Source organism: Balearica regulorum, chromosome 5 (assembly GCF_011004875.1).
Source record: "Balearica regulorum gibbericeps isolate bBalReg1 chromosome 5, bBalReg1.pri, whole genome shotgun sequence".
Classification (NCBI taxonomy): Eukaryota; Metazoa; Chordata; class Aves; order Gruiformes; family Gruidae; genus Balearica; species Balearica regulorum.
In genome coordinates, this window is record NC_046188.1 from 24,642,263 (window position 1) to 24,666,586 (window position 24,324).

General features: G+C 44.6%; 1 protein-coding gene across 5 annotated transcripts in view; it reads right to left on the reverse strand.

Moving 5' to 3' along the window:
* ADCK1 (aarF domain containing kinase 1) overlaps nt 1–24,324 on the reverse strand; it is a 91,702-nt gene that overhangs the window by 8,845 nt on the left and 58,533 nt on the right. For 4 of the 5 annotated variants that reach the window (XM_075753790.1, XM_075753787.1, XM_075753791.1 and 1 more), the window contains 3 exons: nt 17,193–17,351; nt 13,329–13,487; nt 10,117–10,233 (listed from right to left, as the gene is read on the reverse strand). In XM_075753790.1, the coding sequence (XP_075609905.1) occupies nt 10,117–10,233; nt 13,329–13,487; nt 17,193–17,351 (435 nt within the window). The remainder of the gene's footprint in view (nt 1–10,116; nt 10,234–13,328; nt 13,488–17,192; nt 17,352–24,324) is intronic. The other variant, XM_075753789.1, reaches the window with a different exon arrangement.

The window sequence follows — 24,324 nt, forward strand, 5'->3', positions numbered from 1 at the left end:
CTGGACATATGCTAGCAGTGCTCCAAACCTATTGGTTGGTCATGGCTGAAGCCTGGAAAGCTATTAATTTGGGGCACTGGAGTATGAGCTGCTTCAAAGAGAGCAGATTCTCCTTCTGTGCTGCGGCAATGGCACAGGTTGGGAATGTCAAGCAGTGGAACAAGTTGCCTGGTGAGGTTGTGCAATCTCTATCCTTGGAGGTTTTAAAGACATGACTGGATAACACCCTGACTAAGCCTCATAGCTAACCCTGCCTTAGCAGGAGGTTCAACAGGAGACCTCCAGAGGTCCCTTCCAATCTCAAATATCTTAGGATCCGACAAAAACACCTCTCACCACATTATCCATGCCACCCTCAGAACAGCATCTAACGGCATAGCTGTAGGCTCCAGGTGGAGGGAAGGTCTCCCCTTCTGAGTCACCATCAGCAGACAAGTTACTAAACAGATCTGTGGCCATAGCCTTTTGCAGCCCACGATGCAACACAAAAGCAGCTCAGGATTCATCTTTCCATCTTACCATGAAAACAGAGGGGTCACAGCCCCGTTCAGACCCACAGGCTGGGTCACGGGTACAAGACAATCTTCATTGCAAGATACCCATCCTCCTACTTTCCCTGCTGTACTATCTACCTCTTCCTCAGCGTGCAGCCTTGAGTATCTGCAGTAGTTAATTCATTGAAACCAGACTTTATGGCTTCTTTAAGGAAGAGCAATTTGTATAATTTAGTTAGCATACAGAAGATATGTTACTGGGATTTATGATATAAGCATATAAACAGTCCTTACTTTTGGAAAAAAAATTACCCAGTGTAAGAGATGGAGCTGTGCTGCACACTAATATTTTCACATATTTTTGTCTGTTGACATACCTCTAAAATAGGATTAAAATTAAATTAAGATAGAAAGCTCCAATACTGTTGAATTCTAAACAAAAAAGGAAGGTTGTATTTCTAGGGCTTAGAGTGCAATATGTGAATAGCAACCTATCATTATATTTCAGACAAAAGGAGTTCATGTTTCTAGAGAAAAAGTTTAGGAAAAAACATGAAACCTTTACATACATTAATTCTCCAGTACTGTGCCCCATCTCTATGGGCCTTTATTCCATCCTTATTGAGAAGGCTATTGGATAAATAACATATATAGAATTCACTTTGGAAGAATGCAGTTAGGTGAAATGAGAAAATAAACGTGTGAAAACCTCTACTCAGGAGAAGGGAGAAATTCAGCATGCATTTAGGCTGTGTAAGACCTCAAGGTGAAGGTGCATCACAAATTAGACAAAAGGTTGCAGTGATTTACGGAAGCAAAGACCAAAGTAAATACCCAGGCATTTTGTTATGACACAGAAAGGTCATCATTCCTTTCCCTGTTTATCGTCCAACACAATGAGGTCCTTATCATTACCAGGGTCCCCCAGCACTGTTCTGCTGCATATCGTAAAAAAATAATAATCACCCTTGGAATCCTGCATTCACTTCCACACACCTCATTAACAGAGAGATACAGACTACACAGACTGAGTTCAGAAAAAGCAAATAAATGAGCAGGATGCAGGAGGAATTTACTTGGGAAAAAGATTAAAAGCGTTAAAGATTCTGAAGTTGGCTGAGGAATGGCAGAGGAGGGGCATTCTACCAATGTTAGAAGGTTTGAATAGCAAGGAAGCAGAAGCAGTTGTAGCACTGGATGTGCTACGAGAAATAAAACTAGGCAGAAGAGGGTGTGTAATCAAGAATGGCATAATTTAGGCATAACACATAAGAAAAAAACTATGCTAGTCAGCAAGCAGAGCTGAGCTTGATATGTCAGGATGACACCAGACTCTGACTCCAGCCAGAGGCATGTCCTTGCCTATTGCCAGAAGGTGTGCTGTTGCCTAAAAGAAGTTAAATTTGTCTGTCATGCTGCAGCAGAACATGATGACTTTTGCTGGGTTTGGCTGAGATAGAGTTAATTTTCTTCACAGTAGCTAGTATGGGGCTATGGTTTGGATTTATGCTGAAAACAGCGTTGATAACACAGAGATGTTTTCATTATTGCTGAGCAGAGCTTACACAGAGCCAAGGTCTCTTCTGCCTCTCACACCACCCCACCAGCGAGTAGGCTGGGGGTGCACAAGGAGTTGGGAGGAGACACAGCTGGGACAGCTGACCCCAACTGACCAGAGGGATATTCCATACCATACAACGCCATGCTCAGTGTATAAAGCTGGGGGAAGAAGAAGGAAGGGAGGGACACACATTTGGAGTGGTGGCATTTGTCTTCCCAAGTAACTGTTACACATGATGGAGCCCTGCTTTCCTGGGGATGGCTGAACACCTGCCTGCCCATGGAAAGTGGTGAACGAAGTCCTTGTTTTGCTTTGCTTGCATGCGCAGCTTTTGCTTTACCTATTAAACTGTCTTTATCTCAACCCACGAGTTTTCTCACTTTGACTCTTCTGATTCTCTCCCCCATCCCACTGGGCAGGGAGTGAGTAAGGGGCTGTGTGGTCCTTACTTGCTGGCTGAGGTTAAACCACAACATGACTACAGTCCCCAAGCGAGCCTGCGGCCTCACCAGTCAATGCAAATAGCAACCTGCCATTGCCACATTACGTGACATGACCATGACACTGTCTCAGGCAAACCACACATTTTCAGCCCAATGTTTTCATTTTTAAAAAAATGTAGCTGAGGAAGAAGCAGAATTGCAGGCAAGGAAATGGAGAGTCAGAAGCCTGGGCAAAAACAATGGAGTGAGAGATACATGTATAACAGCCAGACTTGGAGTAACTCTTCACCAAATTAAGCATGTAAAAGTTTATTTTATGTACTCAATATGGCAAGGATGCTACATGTCACAAACTATCCTACATGAGTTACAAGCCAATACAGAAGAAAATAAGAATGCAGAGCAGACATTAATGATTGTTATTGTACAGTATCACATAGTCTCTCTAGGAACTGGTCAAGTTCACTGGAAATAAGTAAGACAGAAAGCATGACTTCAGAGGCTGTTCTAAAAATTCACTCTTTAGATGGTCAGAACCTTTCCCCTAAATCCCAGCCTAATTTTAATGATGTTCAGTTTAAATCATTTCCTTAGCTAACATAACCCAAGAGTTTAATTGGTTCCTTCCCTCTCCAGTATTTACTACTCCAATATGTTTACCAGTAAGATAATTATCAGCATAAATACAGCATAAATACTGCCCCATTTCTACAGGATGCTCCTTTATCTGATGTGTCCTAGGAGTCAACCTGCCTTTTACACAGTCGCACTGTACTAGAAACACACACTTACCCTGCGATTGACTAATATCCCAAAGTTAATTCTAATATGTCACTTCCCTCTGATAAACTCCCAGCATATTTAAGAAACTCTTCTTATTAGTTTTTAAATGCATGGCTTTTCACTTGGTATTGCTCATTTTTATCCCTTTCTATCACTTCAGTTCTCAAGGCCACAAGTGCTATTGCTACTCTGGTCCTCCTCTACAATGACAGAACCTCCCAACTTGGTGTCATCAACAACCTCCTTCACACAGTTCTGTTTGTGTCGAGGTCATCACTGAATTTATTAAATAAGATCAGTTTGAAAAGCAAACCTCACAAAATTCCACTACGGTAATTTCTCTCTACAATTGCCTCTATCAGTTTCTTACCTACTTTGCAATTTCCCTACTAATCACCACCTTCTCTAGTTAGCCAACTTATATTCAGTGTACCAAGCATTTTACCAACTACACCTACTGCATTTCTGTCTTCTAATTCAGAGGATCCCAAGCTGTAGTACAGGTAGCAGCAGTGATATATTTCTTCTTGTATATGTCCACAGCAGCAAACTGTTGCTGCCATCAGTTCTGAAAGCCTAGACAACCCATTACCCTCGCATGATCCATTAGGAGCTACTTTTGATGAACCCATATTATATTCCCTCGCATGCAGCCGCATAGCAGCAAACGCCTGGGCACACACCAGCCCCTGTATGCAACTCTCCTCTTAACAAATCAGCGCACCCAGCTGACAGAGCAACCTGACAACAACAAAACACTGGAAAGTCCATCACAAATGAGTATCTTTACAAACACCAACACACGATAGTTAGTAAGAAATGTCTCAGGAAAAAATGCGTGCAAGTTTGAGCCTATGAATGCTCCTACAGTAAAAAGATGGCACATATATCATGTTCATGAGTAGCTGCAATGTAACAAACCAGCCTGAATTATCCAGGGAAAGTCACTGATACTTTCCTGGCCTTGTAAGCCAGCTGGAGTGGTCCTGGCTCCATGCTTCCAACTGCCATGAAGAAGAAAAGCAAAGAAAGAGATCCTGTGACATGGTCCTGTAGAGCTGATCTCACTGCCTGCCCCGATAAGTCCCAGATGAAACTGCCTGATAGGACATCATCCCTTTCTGTCCCACCTCCATCTGTGACTGTCTCTTTAGATCAGGAGCAGATACTAGTCTCTGGCCTTAATTTGGCTGTAATATTTGCCAATTATTTTAAGAGATGGCGACACTAACTTCTATTGATCTCATTAAAAGTAAAGGTCGTTGTGCAGCTCATTTCTCAGGGCTCAGTATTACCTCCTCAGGCCAAAATAATAGCATTGATTTTGGAACCTTAATCGAAGGTTAATTGGATTGAAGAGTGTATTGGGTTTTTGCTTTCTTTCGTTGTTGTTATTACAGCCATCATCTAAGGGTTTGCTTAATCCTGCTAGGGCAATCCTGCCCAATTAAACTGGTGTCAAATTAGCAAAGGGTGCGGATGGAGAATAGTCGCAATTTGGAGCCTGCTCTGCGTCTCTGCTCCGAAATGGCTCTTGTCCACAGCAGATTAGGATGGTCACACACAGGAGATCCAATTTCACACTCTGCCGTCTGTGATCCAGTTGTGAGGATCAAAACAGAGTGCTCTGTAATGCAGCACTATCACTATGCACTGATCTAGCATCACAGCAAGGTGATGTCTGGACACACACGATGTCATTAAGATACAGGAATAGTTTTTAGGACTCCTGGAGCGTACTCCTAGCATGCCCCATACTCTCTGTTGGGGAATGAAGAAATTATTTTCCTGCTCAATGCCCCATCTTCCATGGCATTTAACTGGGGAGAAATATTCTGACTCATCTGCCTGAGGAACTGAGGGACCAACTTGGTAAGTTTCTATAGATTCTCAAAAGCACACAGGTAGAGAAAACTAATCATTGTCAGACCAAAAATGGCCATGGGGATCATCTTCCCTTGGCTTCAAACATAGTCGTACTTCCTTGGATTTAATGTAAAGCATCTTGCTGAGACTTAAGCAATTGATTGACACTGATGCTTGAGACTGATTTTCAGTAGGAAACAGGTTCATGTGTAATTTAACTCTTTTACCTGCTGTCTTTGCACAGTTCAGAAGCTGGAAATGCTGGAGGTCATCACCCTTGCTTACCAGTGCCTTGTGAATTTTCATTAAGCTTCAGACAAGAGGAAATGTAGGAGAATCTGCAAGGAAACCTCTTCCCAAACTAAATCAGCAGGTGCAAAGAGCAAGAATAGCCATTTTCCCCAGAAACAGTGTTCTTCTCTGTGCTCCATTTCATCTAACACTTGAGTGTTATAAGCACAAACACTTGTGGCATGAGAGGTTGCCACACTTGTGGTGACAAAGGGATCCCACCCTGGGAAATCCCACTTAAATTTTAGCAGCTACAAGGCAGCAGCTCCTGACTCTTGGCAGAAGGGTAAATCCCACACTGAAAGCATATTTCAGGTTACAAAGCTGTCAACCATAAGAAGGTAGCTGGGCTCTTTATCGAGCTAAGAGATACCATTCCAGTGCAGAACCCATTTAGTAACAGACGGAAGCAAAAAGCCACGGTAGGATGGGGTGACAGATGGCAATAATTGCACACAGTAGCTCATCTTAAGTACCTAAGCTGTTTCCTTTCACTTCTCAGCTGGACAAAACGCTTTCCTGACTTCTGAATCATCCACGGCTCATGACCAGGCTCTTAGTGAGCTGCAGTACATGGCATCATTTCCTTTCCCTGACTCAAGTCCAAGCCAGGATGATCATGGGGGACTCTCCACTTGGCTACCTGAGCTGGCTGGTTAGTTGGAGGCAATACAGCACATGCCACGAGTGCATCTGTAAGCTCAACAGCTCCCACAGCCTGCTGATCCAGCAGCCTCTGCGGAGACAGGCAGAGCATCCACAAGCTGGGACATGGAGGACTCATGCAGCAGATCAGAGATAATGGTAAATTTGTATACAGCCAAGGTCTCTCTAAATCAATCAGGTAAAATCAGAATGGGTGCAAAAGGAGCATTTGTGCCAACTGAGATCTCATTTAAAAGTCCACGCTCTAAGCAGCCTTGCTATCCTTCCTTCTCTCCTGCATATAGTATGCTACAAACGTCTTGACAGCCCCTCAGTCTATTTTTCCTCCCTTCCCTCCTCTACCCACCTCTTCCAAATGTATCTTCCCAACCAAGACTGTAAATGCTCTTGTGTCTTGAAAAAGGAACAGCCCAGTTTCCAGGTGCCCCCCTTCTTACCACTGCCATGGCGTGGTCTTCTCTCAAAATTCATGCCAGCTCATTTCTTGATAACTCCCCTCTCCAGGCTTCCCTCCCACTGTTAATATCCTAGCTGCATGCTCATCCTCAGCTACACTTGCACATGAATAAGTAACTGTTCCACAGGCAGATATTTCAGTGTTTGCACTTGTCTTTAGAAATCAAAGCCTTCTCTGATTAAATGCCATTACAATCCAGCGCTTGGACAGATCCAGAGAGATTAATGTGCTTTTGGGCAGCTTTAATGATAATCCTGCTACAGATGGTATTAAGTAAATGTCAGTAACCTGGTTTGAAGGGAGCTTTCACCTCAGGGATCCCTTCCATTTAGAGGAGAGAGGCTCAGCTTGCTTTTCAAGGCTGCATTGTCACACAAGAGAAATCCTGCTTAGTGAAGACTCCTCTTCCTCCTCCCAGTAAAACAAAATGGAGTAAGATAGAGGGGTTGATAGATAGATAGATTGCGGTGATTTATAGGGAGCTAATGCATCTTCTGAAAGCTAGAACTGCTGTATATTATAAGCCATGTCATAGTTTTAAACCTGGGTTGCCACCTCCTCCTCATGCTCCTTTCAGTGTCTGCTGCCTTTTGCTCACTTCACCAGCATGCCATGCAGTTCTTTACCCAGGGCATCAACAGCAGCAGCCAATAATGGACCTTAGTCATATTTGTCCCCATCTGCTGCACCTTGCCAGAGGAGCAGTCTGGGGCACCCACTGCTCCCACCTCATCTTACTGTGGTCATAATAACAGACTTTGTTCCCCATCACAGGCTTCTGACAGACTTGGTATCACCTCCTTTGCTCTGTTGCTTTATTGGCAATCAGTAAAAGGGTGTTTTGAGGGGTGAGGAGAGAAAAGGAAGAAAGAACAGTTCAGCGCAGGCACTGAGACAATTTGCAGAAATGTCCAGTCCTACCACTGAGCTGAATAACATCATATACCTGATAGATTGCCAGAAACCTCTGAGGCTTATACTTGCAGTAGTGTAAGTCTGTTGACAATTTTTTTTTAAATTACATCTTAGCCATCACTTAGAGACCAGTTGAGTATCAGCAAAGTATGTGGTTTCATTGCTGCATGGAACCTATTCTGCTAAGATGCCACAACACAACCTTCCCGAAGGGGGAGATGAACAAAAATATGAGCTCAATTTTCACCCTGAATCTCTCCTATCCCAAGCAAAAGCCTCTGCAATTTAGAAAAAACTGAAACCAGTTGCTTCTCTACTTTATTTTGGCACATACTGGCAGCAAAATATCCCACTGAAAGGCTGCAGTTACTGAATTTTCCACTCTGGCTGGCTGGAGAAAGCCATGGAAGACAGCAAAGAATGTTTTTCCCTGGGCTTCTCCAGACAGCTTGCTATCTCCAGCAAGTTTGAGAAAATTTAAAGAAGCAATCAAAGTCCTAGGGAGCTACACTATTCTGGCTACCTTGATCTCAGAATGGATCTGCTGTCCAAGAACTATGAGGAAGCCCAGCTCAAAATCTCAGTGTAAATATTGCTCAAGAGTCCTCCTGCTAATGCATCAAATCAAGCCTTTCTGACTATTTCAAGACTTGAGGAATACTCACTCTCATATCTGAGTGCTATGGGCTAGATCTGACCTCTGTTTTTATGGCAGAAGGAAAGGATAGGATAAATTCACTCAAAGAAATGGCTCTCTTTGTTTTGACCAGTTGTTTTGTCTGGGTGAATGGAGCTGACTGGGTGTTTTGCCATAGACCAGGCTTTTAAAATCTCTCTTGATCGCAAAGTCCATGAGTTATCATGTTCTCATGAGTCACACTATGGTACTCTCTGCAGAGCAGATGCACCTTTGAGGCACTTACCTTGGTAAATACAAGGAAAGATCATCAGAACAAAATAGACAAAGAGAAGGAATTGTGTCTACCTCTGATCAGCTCACAATGACTTCTGTGATGCCCTGATGGGAGGGAAGAGGAAAACCAGTGACCCAAATGCTCCAAAGTCTTCCTGATGGAGGTGTGAAAGGAGAGAGACTGCACTATCTACAGGTGAGGTTATACTCATTTAAGAAGTCCCCTGAATGAAAATGAACCAGATGTCTTGCAGAGAAGAGAACGTCATTCAGTATTGCCCACTGGCCTTGGCTTGTTCATCACAATTACAATGGGAAGACAGTCTCAAAATCTACTTTAACCTTAGACCTTCCTTTCCTGTATTTCAGTGGAGAAACACATGACAACGCGTCTGCCTTTCTGCCTGCAGAAGTTACGAGAAAATGTCTCATGATTTCTGTCGGGTGCAAGAGCAGAAGAGGCAAAAAGGCAGAGGAACAGGCACATTACTCAGTCCTGCACCTGTAACTTGTCTGAGCTCTTTAGACTGAGAAAGAGCTGCCTGCTAACTTAGGGAGGCAGCTGAGAAGATACACTTAATGTTCTCTCCTTGTGGGGCATACCAAACTCACAATTCCCTTCCCTTGAGAGGTTTTTGTCATGTCCCTAAGTGATGCCACACAAACTTTGCCATGGACAGAAAGGGAACAGAGAGGAGGAAGAGCAGATAGAGGAAGCATTCAGATTTCAGAGGTAAGCGGATGGACAGATTAAGTACAATGGATTTTATGTCGTAGCTCTTTGATAGCCAGTCAACCAAGTGCAGCTTTGAGGCTCATCGACAGGGCACAAGGGGAAAGGCAAGCAGCAGTGCCTCAATCAGCACTCACTGACTGGGGGGGGGTGGCTTGACACACTGTCCAATGGCTCAAAACCCTTTCCCCAGGCATCTTCTCACCCCTTCTGGGAAGTTATACCTTCTTTTTCTCAAGAATCAATCAGCCACAGAGAATCCAAAGTGCTCTCTCGACTTCATGCCACACATACAAATTATTTCACTCATCAGGGAAACGTAGCCTCTCCGGGGATGAAATGTGGCAGCTGTTTAATGAAGGACTGCAAAACTACACAGCAATATAGGACCAGGAAGCAAAGAAGAAAACCATTGCATCCGGAAGAAAAAGGGAGATTTTGGAAAGCAGAAGAAAACAACCCATGTCCAAGGATTATGCAAAGCACCATGGCTGAGACTCCAGCACTCTAATACGGTGATCAATATAAGACCTTTGATTTATATCTTCTTCATAAGGTGATAGCTGTTGGGATATAAAAGCTACATCCCATGCATTTGCCAAGGAGAAAGTTAATGCAGAAGCAAGAGAGGAGGAGAAGAGGGAAAAAAAGAATCAGAAGATGAAGTTGTTCTTTTAGGATAACAGGAACTGCCATCTTGGAACAAACCATGGGTGTATGTAATATAAGAGCATGGACATCTTTCACTGTCTCCTTAAAGTTCTCTCTAGCTGCGCAGCGTACAAAAGACTGTTCCACAAAAAGGGTTACATACTTTTCCCAGAAGCACAAGAACTGAGATCTCTCAGATTGATTGCTCTGTTCACATCCATCTGTGCTCCCTTGTCTGCCCCCTCCTGTCCTGTCAGCCTCTGTTTTGCATCAACGTCAGTTGATGCCAACATCAGCCTTGCATTTCCCACCATGCCCAATTCAGAGATGGCCAAGAAACTACCTCATTGACATTGATGCCATTCCTCTCCATGTAGGCACTGTCGTTCACCTGTCCCCCTTCCATAAACTCCATGAGAAGGACGCGCCTTGTTGAGAGCTCCCAGTAGATCCTGGGGACCTGAAACAGGAACAGATGGGTTAGGTCAAATGACAGGCTGGGAAAGGAAGGAGAATATATCACACATAAGCCAGAAGAGGAGTATAAAAGGAAGAGACTGAAATGAGGACTTCCTTTTTTCCTGAGCACGAGGGAGGTAAATCCATCTACTGGCCTCTTCCACAGGACAGCAGCAATTTGTGCAAGGACAACATACCAATTCAACAGCAGCAGGATCTGTGTTTGTGCAACATTTCAGGCCTTGCTTTACAAGACTCTGACCACCTTCCACTCCCACTGATGTCCAAGAGCTTTCTTATCTGCTCTGCAGCTCCTCCAGTTGGGCTGTTTAACTAGTACCTATTGCAAGATTCTGAATCATCCACTCAGCTCCTTTAGACAGGACCCACATCTCGTTTGCTACGCACAGGGCCCACTTAGGCAGCTCTAAAAAATGATAAGCCATCATCATAAATTGTATTTCCGCAGTACCCCTTGGAACACAAACGCGTTTGAGCTGACAAACCCTGCGTACTTAGGCCATCTGCAATTGAACTGGGAGAAAAATCAAGTGTCACAAATAAGGGGCTTGTTACAGAAACCCTGGGAGACCCTTAACTATCTTATTGCCAACGTGACACAGTAACGAGTGTAAAATGTCAAAGCACTTTTCATTCAATCTGCAGTAAATCAAGCTGAGTGAGGTACAAGTGAGAGGCCCCGTGTCACCCAGGGAGGCAGTGACGTAGCCATCGCTCAGTCTGATTCCCCTTTTTCCAGCTTCTCCCTTCAGCCAAATTCTTTCCGTGCTGAAGTTCCCTACTGTCAAGAGTCCTTTTGCTGAAGTTCCCTTTGGATATTCCTCACGTCACTGTGCTGATCAATCTCCCAAGCTGTCCAGATTTACCTTTGCACACAGGTGAAGCCACACAGGTACATTTTACCAAAGATATAAGGGAGCTCCACCCATTCCCATTGCTGTCCCCCCATACAGACACACATTTTGGATCCCGTAGAGAGAGCTGGCTGTGTAGCCCCCTCTCCTCACTTACCTAACTTGGCTGTGGACTCAGGACTCGCACACTGTAAGGGTCCAGCACCTGCCTCCCCTGCTGTTCCCAACCTAGAGAGACCATTTTCCCAATGTCACTCACTTCTACCTCACCATGTATGTGACACTTTAGATCAAAGACTCCTTTGCTGAGCAATTCCAGTGTCCCTCAATCCCCTCATTCAACACTCAGGGCATACTTTGCATGTTAACCTTGCACAGACTTTGATGCCAGGGATCCTCTATGTGCAAGGGGAATTCAGTTACTTACAGCCTTCCCAGCTGTCCATTCTCTGCAGAGTTAGATTGGTGAGAAAGCAAACCAACTCCATAACTAACAGTTCCCCAGCCCATCTAGCTCACTGATCCCTGCTGCTTTAGATCACTTCAGATGACACTCAGTCTTGTCTCAAGATTTATAGGGGCAAGTCAGTGGGCTTGTAAAGCACTATCCATGCTCTCAGAGATGCCTCTCTCACTCACAGCCAAATTCTTCAGTGATTTTTTTTAATTACTCACAGATGTTTGGCTGTAACGCTAGTGCATGGAAACAATTTATCTCTGGCTTTAAAAGCTCAAACAGGTTCACAGTACAAAATCCACTGCTCGGCTTTCTAGCGTGTTTAGGAAAATTAATGATACAGTAGCCAAATTCTTCCATTGCCTTTGGGTGATGAATACGTCTCTGAATTGGCAGGTCAGACGGGAGGATCCATTATTTAGCCATCTCAAGCCATTTGTTATTGTTACACATATTGATATCAGGATAGCTCCTTAACCCAGCAAGGAGGTGATTGGCCGTCTCCATGGGGATTTACTTCACAGTATCCTAGTTACAGCTGCAACAGATACAGCTCTCCAAGGTGCATCACTTCTGATAAGTGCCCACTCAGCAAAATCATTGGCCTTTGGCCTTCTGTAGCCCTGGTGGCTTTTAGCTATCTGTGTCTATGAGAAGGCCACTGCTGCCACTGGGCTCCAAAAGGACTGCCCCAAACTTGGAATCAGGGGACAAGGAATTACAGCCCTTGCATGGAGGAAGCAAGGAAAAAATGGATGCATCAGCCTGTAAAGTCTAACAAAAACTCACCTCATTTCAGACATCTGTCACTTCCATCTTGGGACTTCTGCATAAACAGGAGGTGAAAACCTCATTTTGATGTGTGTATGCAGGAGGGTCCAAAGGAGGGTGCATTTTTGCTACCTTTGTGTATGTGCAAATGCAGGTACGTCAGTGACTGTGCCCACAGCACTGTGTATAACTGTACTTGTGTATTTCCAAAATGCACACAGTGGAGGCTTCTGCCTCTTGTATGTCAGTAAAAGATTTGTGCACGTGCAAGTTTGAAGATGTGAGCTTATGTCCTTCCAAGAACAAGATGTGTACACATCTGGTTGTACTTGAGACATTTGTCAGTGCCCTTAGTCAGTGTGTAGCAGGGAAGGGGGGGTAAGAGTCTCAGTGGGGAAGAGCACAATATGGGTGCAGTTGAGTTTGTGTATGAAGGTAACATAAATGCATTAGCCATGGATATGTATGAAGGACGTATGCTCAATTCCAGAGTGAGAATGTGGGTTTTGGCAGGAGGAAGGATTTACATGAACATGCTTTCTCCTGAGATACACAGTGTCCCCAGTCCTACTTGACATCATCAGCTTCAGTCTAGCTTTTCTGTTTTGTGTCCATTTCTTGCCCTCAGCTGAGAGAAAGCCCAGGAAAAGGTACCATCAGATGGCTCAGCAAAGAATGGCAAATTCACAGATCTCTAGACAAGTTCAGAAACAGTGTTTGGGAAAATGAGTAGCAGGCTTCAGAGACCGTTGGCTCCAAGCCATCACTCCTCATCCAATATACGGTGCCGACAGTAGGAAACAGACAAGGAGGAAGCATGTCTCAGAGCAGTTTCTGGTTCATATCAGCAGAGCAGTCTAGGATGAACAACATAGAGGGAATGAACTCCATTCTCCCTCTATATGGTTCCTCCAGGTGGTGAATGAGGTGCACAACAGGCATAAAATGAGACTATTCATACACATACGTACACAGGAATATGTGTTCCCTCACCTTCAGGAAGTCAAAGTTCTTGAGCATATGAGCAACCTTCTCAGCATTTCTGCCCTCATTGAGGAAATCCAGCTCCAAGGGCAGATTCTTCTTAGCTTCTTCCACCAGCCACATGAACTCAAAATCTGGAAAGATCTGCTTCACAACCAAGAGGAGAACCTGAGAACAAGGAAACAATCAGCTGCATCCTAGCTCCAAAGCCACGCAATTACACACAGCACTGTTTTGACAGGATCACTCTGTGTAACTTACAGACAAAAAAAAAAAAACCCCAGCCTGCATCCCAAGTGTTTGTAGGGTTCCTGTAGTATCATAGTACAACACATTGTATCATGCCTTGGTCCTGCAACACAAATGTTGGCTTGCCATTCCACACAGGCACATCTAGGAGTTGAATGATGGCACAGACATCAAAGGGAGCCCTGCTGCCTGCTGCCTAGATGGAAGAGAACAAAGCCCTGGAGAGGATCTTGCCAAGGAGATGGCCCAGGGGCAACTCTCTTCTGAGTCCTATAACTCTACAAGTCACTGTTTGGCTTCATGCAAACAGCCCTCAGATAACGCAGAAAAGGAAAATGTAAATTAAGACTTGTCACCTCTACATTACTTCCACTGCTGAGCAAGAATTTTGCTAGCACAGAAAATCCACCAAGCAGTTCAGAGAAGACAGTGGCGTTCAGACACAGTTAGTAAGCTACAGATCTTTAAAGGACACTTCTGGGGGGGCGGGCGTCACAGACAGATTTGCCCCTCAGCGTCAGTCATAGCCATCCTTAGTGATGCAAAGGTGGTCTTTTCTAAATATCATATAACCACCACCTGGCATCCTCTTCTTAAAGTAATTAGGTATTCAGCTGCACATGGCCTTGAAAAGCCCAGCTGAAAAGTTCCTGGAAACATTTGCTTACAGCAACATTTAATAAAGGGGCGAGTGGTGGGCAGTCCTTCCTGAAGAAAATCAAGATTATGTCGTTGGATGGCATAATCAACATTGCACAGCAGCCAAGCATGCTTTCTGCTCAAATGAAGGGCCAGTTTCTCAAACAGTGTCACAAATTTACACAAGCTGACAATTTAGACTGCATCTTAAGGAAAATAATTGGTTTGGCTTTTTTTAACTACTTGAGTCATAAAACAAGAATAAAACATAAAATGCAATCTACTTTGCTGTCTTTATCTTACTTGTTCTGTACGTCCATCTGAAAATGAAAACAGACTTGTCAGTGTGTGTTCCTGGATAGTTTGCCTTTCTAGAGCTCCCACGTTGAGGTGGGGATTCCCGCACTGAGAATTCCTCACAGAGAGCTGCTATCATGGAAATGTATGACAAAAAATAAATTTATGAACCATCACTGCTCCTGTTCAGCTGTGTGAAAACGTTTGTTCTCCACTCCATCTCTACTTCTCTTATCTAAATGTCAGTTCCAAACTCAATGTTCCTTTAAAAATGTAATCACCAGGTTCCAGACACTATTGAATGATTTTTCTACTGTTATATCTAGAGGCATAAATCCTTTCAAATTTATGTCACCCAAATGAAATGTAACCAGTGATCTTCATGAACGTGTACATAAACTTTATAGGGGCTGCAGGATTATTTCATTGGTGCCTTATGTGAAAAAATTCATGCATTGTTTTTTGCTTTCTTTAAATCTCTTTTGAATCAATTTGCCAACTTGCTCATCAGCAGGGACATACTTAACAAGTATTTGGCCTGTCCCGTTTCTGACATCTGTTTAACATATTGTCTTGAAATAAGTATTGATATAAGAGCAGTGAGGTATCTCCCTCTGGATTTATCAGATGCTGTACTGATTTTTAAAGAGTCAGCACTAATGCTATGAAACCTCAAGTGAATTTAGTAATTTTCCATCTAGCTTTTCCCATTCAGATTCCCTCCCATCACTCTTGAAATAAGACCATCTCCATCAATATTTAAATCAACCACCTACCTACCTGCAACGTCTGTCTGATTCTTAAAGGATCAGAATCAGTGCACATAATCTGGCTTTCAGTACAGCCTACACAAAAACAGTCCCACAAAAGGGCATGACGATGCATGTAAGCCAACACTCCACAAGAGACCCTTTAAAAGCAAGACTGCATGTGTCATGTCGTGAGCTACTTTCCCATAGCTGTGTGTACACAACAGATCTCAAGGATGACAAACTAGACTGCCTGTAGAGGAAGGACAATACTAAATAGCCGGTTTAGTTTCAAGTTTCCCAGGAGGATTAGTCTAAAACCAAAAAAGACAGGAATCATTCTAAAATGGTTTGTTTAAATGTCTCTTACCAGTATAACCAGCAATTACAGCAACACAGTGTGAGTTTTTTCTGTTAAAAGGGCAAATGTCCCAAGATGGATCTAGGTCTTGGCTCATTCATACACAATCCTCTGATTGCCCTGGTCTCACAGTCTTTTGTTACCTTGCACATCCTTCTTCCTTGACTGCTTAGTTTCTGCCATCCTGCCCTGGGCAGGAGTGAAGGATGCCATAAGCCCCCTGAGAACTGCTGTGACAACTCCCAGAAGCAAACTCGTTGGGCATACCACTGCAGTCAGCCCTGGAGAGGACCTGAATAAAATCCAAATCTACAGCTGGACCCAAAGCAAGCTCAAACAGTTCTCTGTTCTCAAACCAGCACTGAAACAAATATATCCCATCTTACTGGGATATCTTTATTGAACCCAAAAAATTATTTTACTATGAGTGCAAAATAAATGTTCAGCTGCAAACTGATATGCTTTAGCTTGAATCAGCTGTGTCTCTTTGCAGACTAGCCAGGATTGCTCAAAGCAGGGTGTTTTAGCTGCCTAAAGAAGCTTTAGAGGATGCTGGCAAGATCTTTGACTCCTGATCTCCTGTGATGGAGAACTATGTGTCACTGCATCAGCAGTACCCTCTAAACCCTTATTAGACCCCCTCAGCTTAATCTTCCCCGCTTTAATCCCATGGCCATACTTGTCTGCCGATGGATGTCCACATTACTATACATACAGATACAGACTTACTAGGAGAGCTGAAAGCTTTAGCGTTACCATTTACAGACCTAATCCTTCCCCTCTCCTCCACCTCAGCCCCGTCTCCATTTCCTGTCCCCTGCCATACCGCTGGCATCTTTGACTACTGCAATGCAGTGTAGTGCCCCAGCTTTTCTCCAGCTCCTCCCTTCAATGGACTAGACTTAGAAGTCTGGGAGAAGCTACAGTATTGCAGTGGGAACATGAGTGGTACCTATCATTCAGGAGAGGAACAGGACACAGCCACTGAAACTTTTTTCCTAGCTGAATCCCTCATTTGTGTGTCTGCCCCTGTTAGGTGACCTTCTCCATATTTCAGTGGTTTTGTTTCCAGCATGAATCAGCTCAGCATTAAGGAATTGATCAAGAAACAGAACTGAATCACAGCCAAGCTCAGCCACTGTTGATTCCATACTGGAATCTAACTGAAAAAACATGCTAATCATGGAGAATGAGTTTTCCTTGGCCACACAGCCCTCACTGCAAGGAGAGCGGAGACCAGTTTAATCCACCAATTAATGGGCACACAGGCAGAAGAGACACTTCAGGACTCACCCTCTAATTCTAAGTCTCATATGGATTTACTCAGATGTCATTCATATTTACTTCTCTCCTGCCTTCCTTCACTCTTACCCTCTTGTTCAGCCTCTCCACCTGCACAACCACCCCCACAGCAATCCTCACCAACTTTCTGTATTATTCCTGTAAGACAGCACTTATCTCTGTGGAAGTTTCAAAGCTACAGGATGGTGGCGTTACACTTGCTTACACCATGGGTGAATGTGGCCCCACACATTTCAATGGCAATTGCTCTGTAAGTCAGTCAGCAGGTAGTTTTACCTCCATAAGCAAAATATCCTTGGAGCTCTGAGCTTGGACCTTTGGGTGCTGGATTTTCACTGCCACCGTTCTCCCATCCTGCAGCACTGCCTTGTGCACCTGGGCTAGTGATGCTGCTCCCAAGGGAGTGTCCTCAAAACTCAGGAAGAGCTCTTTTATCTGCCAAGAGAAGAGAAAGAGGCATCAGCTTGGGGTGCCAGAGACTATCCTAAGGAAAGCTCTGCCCACAGGCCAGAGACAGCGGGTGCCAAAGGTGGGCAGGTTCAGCCCTTTTGTCCTTCCTCTGTCCCTTGCCTGAGCCTTGTCACTGCTTGGCCTCCCAGTGAAGCCTGCCAAGCACCAAAGCGCCCTGAAGATACTCTGCTTACGGAAACCTGTGGCAGAGCCCCAGCAGTGCACTTCATCTAGGATACGGAGTGGCCAGGCAGTATGTGAGGGACACCTCCATGCTGTCCTGAAAACAGGTTGGAGCAATTATGGTCAGCATCCTTGGCTGTTACTGGGTGCAGAAGCCAACAGCTGTACCTTTGCATGTAATTCTTTTGCAGATATTTAATACCACTCACCATCACCCCCTGATGTTCCCATGCATTACAGCAGCATCAGCCAGCTTACACAGTGAAAGCCAGCACAGGAGCAGTGGTAACAGCTGGATTCAGGGCAAGAGGACAAAAATTGCAGTTTGCACCTCTGACAACTTGGCCTGAAAACATGTTCTATGTGATGGACTTTCTCATGCCTCCAATAAAAGTAACCAGTGCTCTCACCTCATAAAAAGCACCAAGGGGGGACAGCAAAGCACTATGCAGGCAGGAAAGGAAAGTATTAGCAGCTCTGGGTATGAAAATCAGGACTAGACTATAAGGAAAGTTGCAGATGAAGAAGCAGATTCACCAGGAGGATGTCCAGGAAGCAAAAACCTAGCACCAGGCTGCTTGGGCCCTGGAAACACTATTACCATGGTAGTGTGATATCAGCCTGGATGTCTAGCCAGGCCCCTCTACACAGGTGATTACCTCAGAGGGAGTGCCAATGTGCTTATGTGGTTTCAGGCATGGAGCTAGTTCATGTAACGCTAGTCGAGGGTTTCTGTCTTGCTCTGTAGAGCAAGATGCAGACAAGCTTTGAGGTATCCAGCAGTCAGCAAAGGGAACCTGTCCCACCCTTCCTGCGGGCTGGACTGATTTCGGGTGAGCAGTTGAGAAGCCTGTAATTTACGCAGTAACAAAAAAGAAAGAATGTCAGTGCATTTTTATAACCTGCTTTTTAAAAGGTAATTAAAGATGGGAGCTGCAGCGAGCTAGTAATTAAATATGAATAAAGACCTTCTAAGCAAAGTCTTCATGCAAAGTGTTAAATGAATATTCTTTTTGCTGACAAGGAAAAAAATACTACATAAGGAGCAGCCTGTTCCCTCCTGCAGCTGCCAGGGAACAAGCCCCCTCCCACACCACCCTACCCCTTCTCTCCCAGCCCCTTCCACAGAAAACTATTGCTAGCAACAAACTGGAGCATTTGCAGCAATTAGATTCCAACAGAGACTCAGCTGCCTCCAGTAATTCACTAGGAAGGTGCATTTTATTTATTTATTTAATTCCCTTCAGTCCTGGTGGCAAAATCAATTAAATAAAACAACTGCATTTAAAAACAACTAGTTATGTGCTTTTTAATTACAGCAGGTCCATAATTCAAACTTATTGACATTCGTGTCTCAAGAGAAAAAAGGTTTTTCTCTCTTCCTCCTCCCTCTCGCCCTTTCTTTTCTCTCTCGCTTCTGGATTTTGAGATTCTCATTTCGGATTAGTATGAAGAAAGAAGCACCTACAGGATGACAGAGGGCTCAGGGGACATGTGTTCAAGACACAGGGACTTTTACCTTCATGTGAAGTTAGTCTATCAGCTGAAAAGAGGACTTGTTAAGGGGAAGAGACTTAAGGTGGCCAGCAGCATGTTAGGCTATGAGATCCCATAAGGAAGGAAAAAATGCAAACACGTAAGTTGCCACATGAGGTCAAGCTGGGGCTTTCGTCAACTCTCTCACTACCCTACATCCTCATATTAAAGAGATGTGCCCTTTACAGAGTAGCAGCCAATATTACCAGTCTAACTGTCATAAGGGTGGTAACATCCTCCCAAAGGTTAAAGCACAGAATTGGAAGTTCACTGGCCTGAATCCAGTAAGGTATATTTATAGTAAGACCACATATAAATTGGATAAAATTCCATCTGCTCTGGATTTCAAAAGCTTTTAATTGCCTACACTGTCAATCCAACCATGTTCACCAGTATTGAATGCATGCAGGGGAAAAAAAAGCTGCACGTATTCCCTCTGGCAGGAATCATACATACAATATTCTTGTGTGACTAAGTTTTCTAAGGAAACATCATTTGAAGAAAGCTGTCTCTAAGAGTTCTTTTGGGCAGAAGGATTTCATTTAAAACCCTGTCATTTAGGACATGAAAGCCAGGTTAGCAGTCATGTCTGTTAGAGCCAGCCCAGAGGCTCTGCTGCAATTCAAGGGGGAATTTGTGCGCACCCACAGGCTGCGCGCAAGGGCAGCAAGGCGAGGGACTGCAAAAGGGCCAGAGAATTGATGGCTCCTCCAGGAGCAGAAGGGTAGAGTGTGCACGTGGGGGAGGGAGCGGATCACAGCCAGCTATTACATGAGCAGGTGTGAGGCTGAGATAAAGCAGCAGCACAATTACGGCTGGGCTTCAGGACCCCCCACTTAGCAAACCACCCTCATTCATTATGAAATTGTCCTTTTGCAGCTTGCTGGAGGCAGCTAGTGCCTCCGATGCAGGCTGCGTGTCCCAGACAGGCAAAGGCGAGCGAGAGGCTGTATAACATGGAAGCAGAGAAGAGGTGAGCTGGGCTCCCACGCTGCCTGCTGGAGAGCAGGGTCCTTCCCAAGGGAAGGCAGCTGCACCCATTTCACGCAGGCAGGGAGTTCTTGGAGCAGGCTGCAGGCTCTTACTGCTCACAAGCACCCCGCTAATAAGCACCCTTAACAAAAACTCTAACCATCATTGCAGGATGGATAATTAGCAAGCAAAGGTCTGGGACAGTCTCAGAGCCCACCTGACATGGTACTTAAGGAACTCTCAAGCTTCTTTCAGGCCACAGCTGGTCTCAGAGGGCCTTATCAAACTGGCTGTTACCATCTGTAATCCTGGCAGGAGATGAAACAAGCATAGTTTCCAGACAGGCTTAATAAAGGTATAAAAGAGAGAAAATGAACTTTAGGGCTGCTCTTTCAAAGGAGCAGGACAAACAGCTGCAGGTTTACAGCTGTACAGGTGAGTGGTGTCCCTGCATGCAGTGGATTCCCTCACTAGCCTTCTGCACAGCCAGCTCCCCATCAGGCACGTGCTCAACCAGCAAATGGATGTGTCACTGCTCTTCACTGGCTGGAAACACAGCCCTGATGGTTTAATTCTAAAGAATGAAACTAATTTAATTTTAAATATGCAAAATCTTTTAATGATTGTTGGTATTAGTATTCACACCTCAGGGAGCTGATATGAAAGCTCTTACAGGATCTATCTACTTAGACGTTTACTAGTATGTATCTGTGCTGAGGTTGCACCTAGAGACCATCATTAAGCCCACAGTGCCATTGTATGAGGTGCTCAGCCACCGCAGGCCCTGCACAAACTTCTGCTTTCCAGCAGTCCCCAGTTGTTACCTACAGGCCTCCTCACATGCTGAAGTGCCTTCTCAAAGCACACACTGCTCTGCCCAAGGTCTGTGGCGCACGCCAGCTGATGCCGCAATGCTGAGTATCAGAATGCCTCAGTATTTTTTGTGAATCCTGTCCTTAAACACTTAGGAAGTTACTCGAAGTCAATTGGATTTAAGCTCCCAAATCCTGAGTCCTTTCTGAAAGTATTACCTTACACAACCTGCCCAGCATGTTCTGAGATGTCTTTGACAGAGCTGGGATTTAACCCAGATATCCCAAGTTCCAGCCTGGTGTCTTAATCTCCAAAGCATAAACATTAAACGTACATGTCTTGCTAGCTAATTTCTTCTGAAATATACTGCCTCTTAATCCCAACCTTTTTATATCCATGTGCAAATAATCAAATATTGCTGCCTGGTTTCAACCTGCCCACTCCACAGAGAGATTATGTTCCCTTCCCTCTCCAGAAAGGCTGTTAACAAGGCACCCTGGAGCAGGAGCCTAAGTCATGGAGCCCCTTCCTGGCCCAGCACTATGGAACATCACCCCGAGTGGGATGTGGTTGCTCTGCTTTGCCATAGTGACCACAGCAGATGAAAGGTGGCTATGTGTCAGCAGTCTGTTCAGGACAAATTTAGGGCACAGCGGGATGCAGTATCACTAACAGAAGGTGTCTCAACAGCCCAGCCCTGTTTAGCTGGCAGGCTGAACCCCTTCCAGCATGGTGCTCCAGAACCCTGTATGTGGTGCAGCCAGAATGAGGCCACTATGGGGTCAAAGTAAGAATATTTTGCACTACAAGTCCTATCCAGGAGGTTTCCAGCAGAGTCCGGGACAATTTTGAATATTCTCATTTTCCATGACCACTTACAAAGAACCTTTCCTCAACTCTGCCAGAGCTGAACCAGTGCAGTACAGGTGGTGTCAGTGAGGAGACTTTCAAATGCTCAGCATTCCCAGGGAGAGTCCTTCACCAAAGCATTTCAAAACTGCCTTCAAATATTTCCCAGGACTTCAAAGGACTCTTCAGCCTGGAAAGAGAGACAATGGGGAGGGAATGTCACAGAGCTCTATAAAATCACTTCTGTCATGGAGAACGGAATTGGGAATGCTCGTTCACTTTATAGAAGAACTCGGGAGCAGCAAATTGTCGATTAGCACACCAGATTACCAGACGGCAGGATTAAAACAAGCAAAAAGAAGTATTTTTTTCCCCACACCAATTAAGCTGTGGAACTCATTGCCACAGGATGTTATGAATACCAGAAGTCCAGGTGGGTAGATAAGTCAATGAAAAAAATCCATCACGAGTTACTAAACACCAAGATACAATCTCTGGCCCAGGAAATCTCTAACCTTCAGATTACTGGAAGCAGGGAGATCATACCAGGTGAAGCTTAACTGTATGCTTGCCATCCTTTCATAGCCTTTGTCTCTTAGCCAACACTGGCTACAGTTGGAGGCAGGGTGGTGGGCTTCAGCTTTTGGTCTGACCTGTGCAGTCATCCTTATGTTCCTCAGAAGCTCTTCCACCAGACTGACCAGTCTAGGTGACAGCAGGATAGACAACGGAGAAATTGCTTCACCTGCTGCTAGCCTGGGACTCAGTTGCTGTGTGACAACCTAGAAAGTTACTGATAGACCTCATAAGGTTCTGAGAGTGCAAAGGATATGGGGGAACTATGCTGGAAGTGGCCCAGTCTCCACAGTAAACCCGGAGCTCTGGGAATACTGCACCTTCAAGAAATGTCTGTCATGTAACTTTCAGACAATAAAGTTGTTTCTGTTACCAAAAGTAAGGTAAATATGCCAGAATTGAGTGTAAATATGCCCATGTCAGGGGACTCCGCCAGAGTCTGGCACATCTGGGGAACATGCAGCAGGAGCTGAGATCATCTCAGACAGAGGCCAGATCCAGACACTTCACTGCACTCCATAGCTTCACCAATCACAGTCGCTCGATACAGTTCACAAAAAGGAGCCCAACAGGGATGATGCTATTCTCTTATCACCAAAAAGCAATGCAAACTGAAACATTCAAAACCTCAACCACAATTTCACAGCAGATCTCCTCTTCTGATCACAGAATACTGTAATTGCTCCTGAGTCTTGCATTCTGTATTTGGAGATAGCAATCTATGAGATGTCCTGCTATTTCAGAAGGGGCTGACTAGGCAACACAGGATTAACTTGAACTTCTTGCCTCCAGGATACTCATCACAGGCCATGATAAAACAGAGCTCCATTAACAACAGTATTGTGTTGTGACGGCCAGGAGCAGCTCGCAGTCTCCTACCATTTTGATGCCATGCAGCAGCACAGGAAGATGCACATGGGGAAGCTGGTATAAATCCACTCAAGACAAAGGGAATCATACAGTTGGGAGACAGGTCCATGGCGGAAGCTGACAGCAAGGAAGTGATTAAGGTAAGTAAATTTTGCACATTTCCTTGTGCTGTGGTTCTCCAAGCTGGAATTCCTTTCACAAGGTGACTCGATTCATCTGGTTTTTCCACTCCTGACAGAGACAGCACTGAACAGTCCCCTCTTAATCATGTCTCCATGGATGGCAACTTGCTAAGGTGAGCTCAGTCTGCAAGAGCTTTCTGAGATTTACACAGGGATCACGTTGTCTGTGGCCTCCCAACCGAGACAGCACGGAGCACTGTGATAATGGGATTCGTGACCTTGCTGGAAAACAGACCAACACAACACCACTCTGGGAAGAGAGCAGGTTTCCCAGGGAAGTTTTAGGGGCTGCAGCTGCCATCTGAGCACTGCCTAGTACAATGTCCCCTCTATTTCATGTGGCAGAATAGCTGAAGAGTTACTCAGTTGTCTGTCCAACACTGCATTTCTAAGGCTTGTGGCTCCCAGAACTTTTGGTATTCACTTTGTTAATACTAGGACCCTACTGCTCTCAAAAGTCTGAATGCCTTTCTTGGACTAGGTTTAAGGGATGTGAACCTCATCCTAGGCTGGTCGTCTTTTCAAGAACATACACGTAACCATCCACTGCACCAAGGACTCACCGATCCCTGCAAGTGTGCAAGACCAGAGTTCTAGGCATGAGAAAATGTTACCTTGGAGTAGAGCGATATGCTTCCCAGAGAGCAAAAGAGGGTTTTTTCCATTGTCCCAGCCTTTCTATCCCCTCTATGAAAACAAAATGTCACAGTGTTGCTCTGAGAATTATTAAGACAGCAAAAACTGAAAGATTAGATTTATCGCAGCAGACAGTGGATTATGAAGAATAATTCATCAAACGTCAGAACAAACAGCCCACAATTTATAGGTGGCTTTGTGGAGTCAGTGAGATCTGATTGGACTTCTCCCCACCTAATGAATGCCAAACCTAATTGATGGTTCCTAAATGCATCTGTCAAGAACATGTATTTATTAACTCAATATTTTTAATAATATTGCAGATATATACAGAATAGTGG